Below are 11,828 nucleotides of genomic sequence, written 5' to 3' on the forward strand. Positions count from 1 at the left end.
GTAAAGATTCCATGGGTTTCACTTTCACCTCTCAGACATACCGGCAGGGGCTGAAGGGAAAACTGCCTACCGGGGGAGTCTGCGGTGGCAGACGGCGGTGGGAACTGCAGAGGCAGCGAATCGGGTGGGGGAGGCCTTAGTGTGGAAAACGGTTTGACCTGGAGGAAGAGGGTTGAAGGAGAACGTTTGACTACTGAAAGGGAGCGCCGGAGGTTTATCCAAGGCCCCGTGCAACGTGGTGGAGAAATGATAACGTCACGTCTTGGGAGCGCCGGGAGGCAGAGAAGGGGGACATAAATGGGATCCCTCCCGGAGCCCGGCCCGCGAGCTCCGCGGGGAAAGACCTAGTCCCTCAGACCCGAGACCGAACTGGATGCTTAGTGCGCAGGCGCAGGACATTCCCGCCGCGGGTCAGTGGGATCCGCAAGGGTCTGGGGGAGTAACTGAGCTGCGACGAGAGGGAAATCACAATCTGGAATTCGTTCCTAATCCCTCACAATCCCGCGCCATGGACCAAACCGTCGGAAACTCACGGTTTAAAGGAATACGCCTTCTGGGGCTTCCCAGATGCTTGGGTCGCCGCCTCCAAGTCTGCCAAACACGCCTGCGCAACACTTCCCGCCTCGCCGCTTCCAGTTGCACATGCGCACTGTGAAGCCCTCGGCGCTGTGGCCTCTGCTTCTGGGAGATTGCGCAAGGGGGTTGGGTTTCTTCCCTAAGGCTCTGGCTGTCTGAAGGAACTGTTACAGATGTAAAGTCCTTTAATAAAGAATATAATGAAACTTAAGGTTAGGGCTTTAATAGATTTTCAGGAAAGGGGATAATTAAAAAGTCTCGGGTACTGTAGTCCTAACACATCCTGACTACAGAGACGTTGGGCACTCTGGAAAAAAAGACAACTTTCTTGACTCCCAGATTCACTTCTTTTTGTTGAGTGCCTTAGTTATCCGTTAAAATAAACAAAAAAAGGCAATTGCCAATTGTTTAGGGCTGTATTCGAGGAAATGAACCTAGTGACAGTCAGTCAATCAGTCAGTATAAATTTGAGCCCTTGGCTTTGCGGCCGGTTTCTTTAGGTTGGGCTTACAGAGGTGAATATATGATGGAAAAAAACCTCCATCCCTAAATGAAGTCATATTCCAGTGAGGCAGTGGCAATAAACAAACAAATGAACAACATTCTTTTAGATGTTGGCGAGGGCTCCAAAGAAGGAAATAAAGTGGAAGGAAGTGATAGTCACCAAGAAGGAGGCACCATGATGGGCGCCAAATGGGAAAGAGATTACTTGGCAAAAAGGACAGAGTAAGTGCTGAGATAGGAATGAGCTTGGTATGTTGGGGTAGGGGGGGATTTCGCAGAACATTAACGTCAGACAAGGCCACTCTGACAATGATGGATCAAGAGCAAGAAAAAGATCACTTTGTAATCATGTCTGAATATAGACTAAATATAACCATTGTCCAAGCCACAAAAAGGAGTAAACATTTCCCTATCCTTGCTGATATGAGTGACTGCTGCTTCTTTGCTAATTATAATTGTAGTCTCTTTCCAGTAGCTGATACTCAAGTCACTCTCAATAGTACTAACTAAAATACACAATTATAGAATTACTTCTGCCTTCCTACAGCTTCCAATCCAGAGCAAAGTCCCTGTTCCTTGAGCCCTTCCCTCAATCACAATATTTCAGTTCAGTTCAGTTGCTCAGTCGTGTCCAACTCCCTGCAACCCCGTGGACTAAAGCATACCAGGCTTCCCTGTCCATCACCAACTCCTGGAGCTTTCTCAAACTCATGTCCATCGAGTCGGTGATGCCATCTCATGCTCTGTTGTCCTCTTCTCCTCCGGCCTTCAATCTTTCCAGCATCAGGGTCTTTTCCAGTGAGTCAGTTCTTTGCATTGGGTGGCCAAAGTATTAAAGTTTCAGCTTCAGCATCAGTCTTTCCAATGAATATTCAGGACTGATCTCCTTAGGATGGACTGGTTGGATCTCCTTGCAATCCAAGGGACTTTCAAGAGTCTTCTCCAATACCACAGTTCACACAAATTCAAATTTCTAACACCCTGTTACTGAGATGTCATATGATTCTCCATGGTGTACATTCTCATTGAAACAAGTAGTAAACCTAACTCATTCATTACAGTTGTGTTCCTAGTGGTCTTTTGGTGGAGGGCATTGATAATAAATCTAAGACACCTGTTAAGATATCTAAGTGATAACGTCAGGTAAACAAATGAATATATTGATCTGGAATGGAGTCAAGGCTGGAGACATAAATATGTCAATTATGAGTTTATACATGAAACTTAAAATTTTTGGACTAGATGAAGTTATCCAAGCAGATTGTAGGTAGAGAACTGGGCTATGGGAATCTCCAACATTTCAAAGTTGTGCAGTGGAGGAAGAAGAACCAGCAAGAGACTGAGAAGGAATAACCTGTGAGGTAAGAAGGTGATGTCATAGTAATCAAGGGGAGAAAGTTTTACAATTGAACAAGAGTGGTTAACTATAGCAAATGCTTCCCAAAAGTTAAGTAGTGAGGACACAGATGACACAGAGGTGACAATGAATTGGCAACATGGCAATCATTAGTCTCTAGCAAGAATAGTTTCAGAGGTATAGTGAGACAGAAAGACTGAAGTGTATGAAGAGCAAAATATGTACAACTGGGACAAGTCTTAAGGTTTTGTTTCTTTGGTTGGTTGGTTGGTTGGTTTAGTTTTTGTTTTTGGAGGGGAAGATTAAAGAAACAGGATGGTAGCTATAGTTGGTCAAATAGAGCAAGGGAAGTTTTTGGTTGTTGTATTGGCTGGTAAGTGTTTATATTTTTTGTGGAAATGATCTAGTTAAAAAAAATTTGATGTTCAAAAAAAGAAAATACCTACAGGAGTGAATAATCAAGTCTAAAATGACTGTTAACATATCTGTTAACAGTGATAATGTCATTATAGAGGAGGATGAAGGAATGGCCCCAAACCATAAGGAGAGGGGATGGACCTTTGAAAGGAACCAAGATTCCCATCCTTTTAATAGAAGGGAAAGATAGAAGATTTAATTCAGAAACAACGGTTTGTGTTTGGGTGGGAGAGTAAGATGGCTCTGACCTGATTATGTCAGTTTTCTTTCTTTCTTTTTTTGTTTGCTGACAGATTATTTATAATTAACTGTATCACAAGAATTTTAAAAAATGACTCCAGGGAATGACTATGTCGACAATAAGCCAAATTTCAAGAACACCTGACTTCTCTAGAATATAAATACCTTTAAAAGTCATTATAATGTGCACAATATAGTTATCACTATTTTAGAGAAACAGAAGCTAACTTTTCATTTTCAAAGACTGATGAGCAATCATCCATTAGTTCTTGAAGTTGAATAACAGGAAACTGGACTTGTTTTTCAAACCATTTGGCAACTGTAAGAAGCTGCTGGTCACAAAATGCACGTCCAATAAACTGTAGTCCTATTGGCAACCCTTGGCTTGAGAGGGCCATAGGGACACTCACAGCTGGCAATCCTGCCGTATTTACAGCCTGTGTAAAGATGTCTTGGGCGCTGCGGGTCCTGTTGTCTTCCTTGATGAATTCTGTGTACGGCACTGCCTCACTCAAGGTCGTGGGAGTTAGCAGCACATCCACTCCAGAGTTAAAAACATTTACAAAATCATTAGCAATGAGCCGTCTCACTTTCTGTGCTTTGACAAAATAATTCTCATAATGTTCTTTTAATAAGAAAAAGTTTCCTGAGAGGATTCTCCCTCTCACCACATCATTGAACCCTTCTCGCCTGGTTGCAGCATACATGGCTTCAGTAGACACATCATTGTCACATCTGTAACCATATTCTAGCCCATCAAATCTTGCCATATTTGATGCCGCTTCTGATGTACACAATACAATTGAGTAACTGGTATGGGGCAGGGAGATTTCAATTACTTTGGCCCCCTCAGACTCAAAGAGATTAGCAGCTTTGGACCAAAGAGATTGTACTTCACTTGACAATTCTGGTGTAAGATATTCCTTTGGAATTCCTATACATAGTTTGCTCACATCTGTCAAACTGGGAAGTATAAATGGTTTAACAGGATCTTGAATTGTGGTAGAATCTTCGGGATCATGCCCAGCTAGTATACCCAACACAGTGGCTGCATCATCCACACATCTGGTTAATATTCCTGGCACATCCATTGAATTCACCAGGGGAATGAGACCATGACGAGAAACTAGGCCATAGCTTGGTTTTAAACCAACAACCCCGCAGTGGGCAGCTGGATTTCTGGTTGATCCTCCTGTATCTGATCCTAAAGCCGCAAAGCCCGTGAATGCTAACACGGCCGCCACACTTCCTCCTGAGCTTCCTCCGGTTATAAGCCAATTTGAATCCTCATTCTCACTGTGAGAGTTCTGCTTCCTCTTTTCTCTATATTGTTTTGAATAACTCCACGGGTTTTTAACTGGTCCAAATATGCCATCTGTGCTTCCAGATCCCATAGCAAACTCATCTAAGTTTGTTTTTCCCATTAGTAGAGCTCCCTGATCCAACAACTTCTGAACTACCATGGCATTATAAGGTGGTATATAACCTTTCAGCATGTTCGATGCACAGGTTGTCTCAATGCCGGATGTACTAAAGTTATCTTTTACTGCCATAGGAATTCCATCTAAATCCCCCAGTGAGTGACCTTCCTTATATCTTTTCTCTGATTCTTCAGCTTGCTTTAAGGCCACTTCTTCTGATACAGTAATGTACGCATTTAGAAACTTAGTTGTCTTGATAAGGAAGAGACATCTTTGACAGAGCTCAGTTGGTGTGACTTGGCCTTGTTTCAGTGCCACAGAAACTTTTCGGAGGGTCCGGCCCAACATGGTCCTCGTGCCCTGTCTGCCACCACAGGGACCAAGTGACGAGGAGGAAAACCGTCGATTTTCTTAATAAAATATGAGATGAGGTCTTCATCAAGAAGGGGATATTAGAGGTTAGAAGAGTGAGAAAGTCAGAGGTATCTGCTGAGAGTGAGAAGGTGAACTGTGGAAAGATGATGATACTGCCAGCAGGGTTTTATATTTGTGTCATAAGTTTAAAGTAAGTTCAGACAGCATAGTTCAGTTCAGTTCAGTCACTCAGTCGTGTCCGACTCTTTGCGACCCCATGGACTGCAGCACGCCAGGCCTCCCTGTCACCAACTCCCAGAGTCCATCCAAACCCATGTCCATTGAGTCGGTAATGCCATGCAACTATATCACCCTCTGTAGTCCCCTTCTCCTCCTGCCCTCAATCTTTCCCAACATCAGGGTCTTTTCAAATGAATCAGCTCTTTGCATCAGGTGGCCAAAATATTAGAGTTTCAGCTTCAACATCAGTCCTTCCAATGAACACCCAGGACTGATCTTTAGGATGGACTGGTTGGATCTCTTGCAGTCCAGGGACTCTCAAGAGTCTTCTCCAACACCACAGTTCAAAAGCATCAATTCTTTGACACACAGCTTTCTTTATAGTCCAACTCTCACATCCATACATGACTACTGGAAAAACCATAGCCTTGACTAGACGGACCTTTGTTGATAAAGTAATGTCTCTGCTTTTGAATATGCTCTCTAGGTTGGTCATAACTTTCCTTCCAAGGAGTAAGCGTCTTTTAATTTCATGGCTGTAATCACCATCTGCAGTGATTTTGGAGCCCAGAAAAATAAAGTCAGCCACTGTTTCCCCATCTATTTGCCATGAAGTGATGGGACCAGATGCCATGATCTTAGTTTTCTGAATGTTGAGCTTTAAGCCAACTTTTTCACTCTCCTTTCTCACTTTCATCAAGAGGCTCTTTTGTTCTTCTTTGCTTTCTGCCGTAAGGGTGGTGTCATCTGCATATCTGAGGTTATTGCTATATCTCCCAGCAATCTTGATTCCAGCTGGTGCTTCCTCCAGCCCAGCGTTTCTCATGATGTACTCTGCATAGTAATTAAATAAGCAGGGTGACAATATACAGCCTTGATGTACTCCTTTTCCTATTTGAAACCAGTCTGTTGTTCCATGTCCAGTTCTAACTGTTGCTTCCTGACCTGTTGCTTCCTGACCTGTTCTCAAGAGACAGGTCAGGTGGTCTGGTATTCCCATCTCTTTGAGAATTTTCCACAGTTTATTATGATCCACACAGTCAAAGGCTTTGGCATAGTCAATAAAGCAGAAATAGATGTTTTTCTGGAACTTTCTAGCTTTTTTGATGATCCAGCGGATGTTGGGAATTTGATCTCTGATTCCTCTGCCTTTTCTAAAACCAGCTTGAATATCTAAAAGTTCATGGTTCATGTAGTGTTGAAGCCTGGTTTGGAGAATTTTGAGCATTACTTTACTACAGCATAGCATTATGTTTATTTTCTCAAGTAAGACTTTCCTGGTGGCTCAGATGGTAAAGCATCTGTCTACAATGTGGGAGACCCAGGTTCAATCCCTGGGTTGGGAAGATCCCCTGGAGAAGGAAATGGCAATCCACTCCAGGACTATTGCCTGGAAAATCCCATGGACAGAGGAGCCTGGTAGGCTACAGCCCATGGGGTCGCAAAGAGTCAGACGCGACTGAGCGACTTCACTTTCACTTTCTCAAGTAAACTTCAGTCAAGAGAATGCAAATGTGGAAAGGTATAGTTGGACTTAAGTAAGGATGAGTATCACACAGAAAGGAGCAAGGTGTTTATGAGGAAATGATTGTAATGCTGCACAACAAAGTCTTTGGGAGGTGAAAGGGAAAGGTTTTAGGAAGATATTAGATTGTGATAAATAGACTGAATGGGCCAATCAGTCAATAGATAGATGAGAAGTACTGGGAACAAAGAACTGGAACTCTCTCTGTAGTGTAAGGGTTGGTATAATGGAGGTATAGGGTTGAGTTAGAAGGACAGAGATGGTATGTGGTGTGTGGAATGGTGAAAACTTGGATTTCAGACATAAGAGCATTCAAGAAGGTAATTAAATTTTCTGGAGGAAAAGTTATGTTTTGGTGTTAAAAGATTCTAAACCCATGCTCAGGCTCGGTTATTTTGTCTAATCCAATTTCTCCCCCAATCTCATTACCTCCACCATAGTTTGGCCCCAGGGAGGGAACACAGCCCCACCTATCAACAGAAAATTGGCTTGAAAGATTTACTGAGCCTGCCCATCAGAACAAGATCCAGTTTCACCTCAGTCAGTCTCTCCCATTAGAAAGCACCATAAGCCTCTTATCCAAACGACAGAATGATCTCTGTTCATTTCCAAGGCAAACTATTCAATATCACAGTAATCCAAGTCCATGCCCTGACTAGTAATACTGAAGAAGCTGAAGTTGAATGGTTCTATGAAGACCTACAAGACCTTTTAGAACTAACACCCAAAGTCCTTTCCATTATAGGGGACTGTAATGCAAAAGTAGGAAGTCACGAAATACCTGGAGTAACAGGCAAATTTGGCCTTGGAGTACAGAATGAAGCAGGATAAAGGCTAGTAGAGTTTTGCCAAGAGAATGCACTGGTCACAGCAAACACCTTCTTCCAACAACACAAGAGAAAACTCTACCCATGGACATCACCAGATGGTCAATACCAAATTCAGATTGATTATATTCTTTGCAGCCACAGATAGAGAAGGTCTATGCAGTCAGCAAAATCAAAACCGGGAGCCAACTGTGGCTCAGATCGTGAACTCCTTATTTCGAAATTCAGACTTAAATTGAAGAAAGTAGGGAAAACCACTAGATCATTCAGGGATGACCTAAATCAAATCCCTACGATTATACAGTGGAAGTGACAAATAGATTCAAGGGATTAGATCTGATAGACAGAGTGCCTGAAGAACTATGGATGGAGGTTCATGGCATTGTACAGGAGACATGGATCAAGACCATCCCCAAGAAAAAGAAATGCAAAAAGGCAAAATGGCTGTCTGAGGAGCCCTTACAAATAGCTGTGAAAAGAAGAGAAGGTAAAGGCAAAGGAGAAAAGGAAAGATATACCCATCTGAATGCAGAGTTCCAAAGAATAGCAAGGAGAGATAAGACAGCCTTCCTCAGTGATCAATGCAAAGAAATAGAGGAAAACAATAAAATGGGAAAGACTAGAGATCTCTTCAAGAAAATCAGAGATACCAAGGGAACATTTCATGTAAGGATTGGCCTGATAAAGAAAAGAACTGGTATGGACCTAACAGAAGCAGAAGATATCAAGAAGAGGTGGCAAGAATACACAGAAGAACTGTACAAAAAAGATCTTCATGACCCAGATAATGACGATGATGTGGTCACTCACCTACAGTCAGACATCCTGGAATGTGAAGTCAAGTGGGCCTTAGGAAGCATCACTATGAACAAAGCTAGTGGAGGTGATGGAATTACAGTTGCGCTCTTTCAAACCCTAAAAGATGAGGCTGTGAAAGTGCTGCAGTCAGTATGTCAGCAAATTTGTAAAACTCAGCAGTGGCCACAGGACTGGAAAAGTTGTTTCCATTCCAATCCCAAAGAAAGGCAATGCCAAAGAATGCTCAAACTACCGCAAAACTGCACTCATCTCACATGCTAGCAAAGTAACATTCAAAATTCTCCAAGCAGGGCTTCAATAGTATGTGAACTATGAATTTCCAGATGTCAAGCTGGATGTAGAAAAGGCAGAGGAACCAGAGATCAAATTGCCAACATCCATTGGATCATCGAACAAACAAGAGAGTTCCAGAAAAAAAAAATCTACTTCTGCTTTATTGACTATGCCAAAGCCTTTGACTGTGTGGATCACAGCAAACTGTGGAAAATTCTGAAAGAGATGGGAATACCAGACCACCTTACCTGCCTCCTGAGAAATCTGTATGCAGGTCAAGAAGCAACAGTTAGAATGGACATGGAACAACAGACTAGTTCCAAATTGGGAAAGGACTATGTCCAGGCTGTATATTGTCACCCTGCTTATTTAACTTCTATGCAGAGTACATCATGAGAAACGCTGGGCTGGAGGAAGCAACAGCTGGAATCAAGATTGCTGGGAGAAATATCAATAACCTCAGATATGCAGATGACACCACCCTTACGGCAGAAAGCAAAGAAGAACAAAAGAGCCTCTTGATGAAAGTGAAAGAGGAGAGTGAAAAAGTTAGCTTAAAACTCAACATTCAGAAAACTAAGATCATGGCATCTGGTCCCATCACTTCATGGCAAATAGATGGGGAAACAAAGGAAACAGTGACTGACCAGTTTGGGGGGCTCCAAAGTCACTGCAGATGGTGACTGCAGCCATGAAATTGAAAGACGCTTGCTCTTTGAAAGAAAAGCTATGGCCAATCTAGACAGCATATTAAGTAGAGACATTACTTTGTCAACAAAGGTCTGTCTAGACAAAGCTATGGTTTTTCCAGTAGTCATGTATGGATGTGAGAGTTGGACCATAAAGAAAGCTGAGTGCCAAAGAATTGATGCTTTTGAACTGTGGTGTTGGAGAAGACTCTTGAGAGTCCCTGGGACTGCAAGGAGATCCAACCATCCATCCTAAAGGAAATCAGTCCTGAATAATCATTAGAAAGACTGATGCTGAAGCTGAAACTCCAATACTTTGGCCACCTGATGCGAAGAACTGACTCATTGGAAAAGACCTTGATGCTGGGAAAGATTGAAGGCAGGAGGAGAAGGGGACAACAGAGGATGAGATGGTTGGATGACATTACCAACACAATGGACATGAGTCTGAGCAAACTCCAGGAGTTGGTAATGGACAGGGAGACCTGGCGTGCTGCAGTCCATGGGGTCGCAAAGAGTCAGACATGATTGAGCCACTGAACTGAACTGAATTTCTCCCCAGGCAATAAATAGTATCTCTGCCTCGGGGCTCCGTTTCAGCACACAGGTGCAAGAAAGAAATGCAGAATCTCAGCCCCACCCCATACCTCCTGAATCAGAACCTACAGTGGACTGTAGGGATCCTGGGTGATTCGTGTAATGTTTGAGGCCTCACAATCACGGTTCTACAGAACAGGTTGTCAAACTTACCTGCACATTAGAATCACCTAAGAAACCATTAAAAATCTGGAAGCCCAGACCATTTACCTCAGTATTTCTGGGAGTAGGGTCTGAGCATCAGATTCTTTTAAAACTCCCCATTTGACTTCAATGTGCAGCAAGGGTGAATAATCTCATTAGTGGGGTTCAAACTTCTTGGACACCAGGCAATATGTGGTTAAGTTCCAAATGATTATAGACAACTAGCACGGGGGAAAACCAGGCGCCCACCACTTAACTAGAATTTAATATGAGTTGAGTAGTCTCTCACTCTGGGAAGAGTGAAGAGCCCTGAATAGTTGTACAGTTGATGCAGAATAAGTTCCCAGAACAACTTTCAAATAATTCTGTTCATCATATCTCTGTATGGAGGTACCTACTAATGGAAAAAAAGAAGAGGAAAAAAGAAAGAAAGACATGTTTAGTGTATAAAAAGGAAAAGTTATGGGAAGTTTTATCCTCTCCCCACTTATTTTCTTGTGTCCACTATTAAGCTGAGAAGTTGAGGCACCCTCCTAGAGACTCCTCAAAGATAAATTGTAGGAGGCTGATAAAACAGTTACAATTAACCTTCTAACAACACAGGTTTGAATTGTGTGAGTTCACTTATATCAGGATTATTTAGCTCAGCTGGTAAAGAATCCGTCTGCAGTGCGGGAGACTTGGGTTTGATCTCTGTTTGGGAAGATCCCCTGGAGGAGGGCATGGCAACCCACACCAGTATTCTTGCCTGGAGAATCCCCATGGACAGAGGAGCCTGGCGGACTACAGTCCACGGGGTCGAAAAGAGTCAGACAAGACTGAGTGATTACACATGCACAGTACTATGGGATCTGAAGTTGTCTTAATCCTCAGATGTACTGTGTGCCGTGCTTAGATGTAGAACCGTTGATTATGTAGGAACTGTGGGTACAGAGGGGCTACTGTAAAGAATTTTGGATTGCACAAAGGGTCAGCACCCCTAACCCTGTGTTCTTCAAAGGTCGACTGTATATAGCTTTTGAATATGAATAAAAATTGTCTCTTAGGGTAGTTGTTATGGACTGAGTGTTTATGCCTCTCTCCCCTTCACATGTTGATACTGAAACATAATCCCCCAAATTGGTGATATTGGGAGATGGGGGCCTTTGGAAAGTGATTAGGCAATGAGGACAGGGCATCATGAGTGGGATTAGGGCTCTTACATAGGAAGCCTCAGAGAGCTGCCTCACCTCTTTTGCGGGTGGGGCACGGAGCAATGGTCATAGACATAGATACTGTAGTTCCTATCTGTGAACTAGGAAGCGTGTTCTCACCAGACATTCAATCTGTCTGAATCTCAATCTTGGACTTTCTAAGCCTCCAGAACTGTGAGAAATAAATGTTGTTTAAGCCACATAATCTATGGTTTTTTTTAATAGCAGCCCGAATAGACTAAGGTAAATGAAATAAGCCTACATGCTGTAAAATAAAATCCTAGATATTCATTGTAAAATACACATACAACAAGACATTTAGAGTTTCATGGGGAAAAAATGTTTATTTCAAAAATAAAATTATAGGGAATTCCTTGGCAGTTCAGTGGTTAGGATTCCACGATTTCACTGCCAAGAGCTAAGGGTCAGTCCCTGGTCGAGGAACTAAGATCCTGCAAGCCACATGATGCAGCCAAAAATAAATAAATAAAATCATAAATTATTTAAAAGTCAAAGAGCTGTCCATGAGTTGACTCTGAAACTGCCGTAGAGCAGAAAGGAAATTTTGAAATACACAAAGGTCCATGAATGAACTGAAGCTATTTAGCAATTTGGGAGAGAAAAATAACTACCTTGCAAAATCGTTATATAC

At 42.6% G+C, this 11,828-nt stretch overlaps 1 protein-coding gene across 1 annotated transcript; it reads right to left on the reverse strand.

Moving 5' to 3' along the window:
* Positions 1-3,297: 3,297 nt before the first annotated feature.
* LOC128045746 (glutamyl-tRNA(Gln) amidotransferase subunit A, mitochondrial-like) lies at positions 3,298-4,863 on the reverse strand. Its single transcript, XM_052638204.1, has one exon. The coding sequence runs from the start codon at positions 4,861-4,863 to the stop codon at positions 3,298-3,300; it is 1,566 nt and encodes a 521-aa protein (XP_052494164.1).
* Between the last annotated feature and the right edge of the window lie 6,965 nt (positions 4,864-11,828).

The sequence above is a fragment of the Budorcas taxicolor genome, chromosome 3 (genome assembly GCF_023091745.1).
Source record: "Budorcas taxicolor isolate Tak-1 chromosome 3, Takin1.1, whole genome shotgun sequence".
NCBI classification, from domain to species: domain Eukaryota; kingdom Metazoa; phylum Chordata; class Mammalia; order Artiodactyla; family Bovidae; genus Budorcas; species Budorcas taxicolor.

Bases quoted from the DNA above. Each gene is read 5' to 3' on its own strand.
- LOC128045746 (XM_052638204.1), bottom strand. From the start codon at position 4,863: ATGTTGGGCCGGACCCTCCGAAAAGTTTCTGTGGCACTGAAACAAGGC.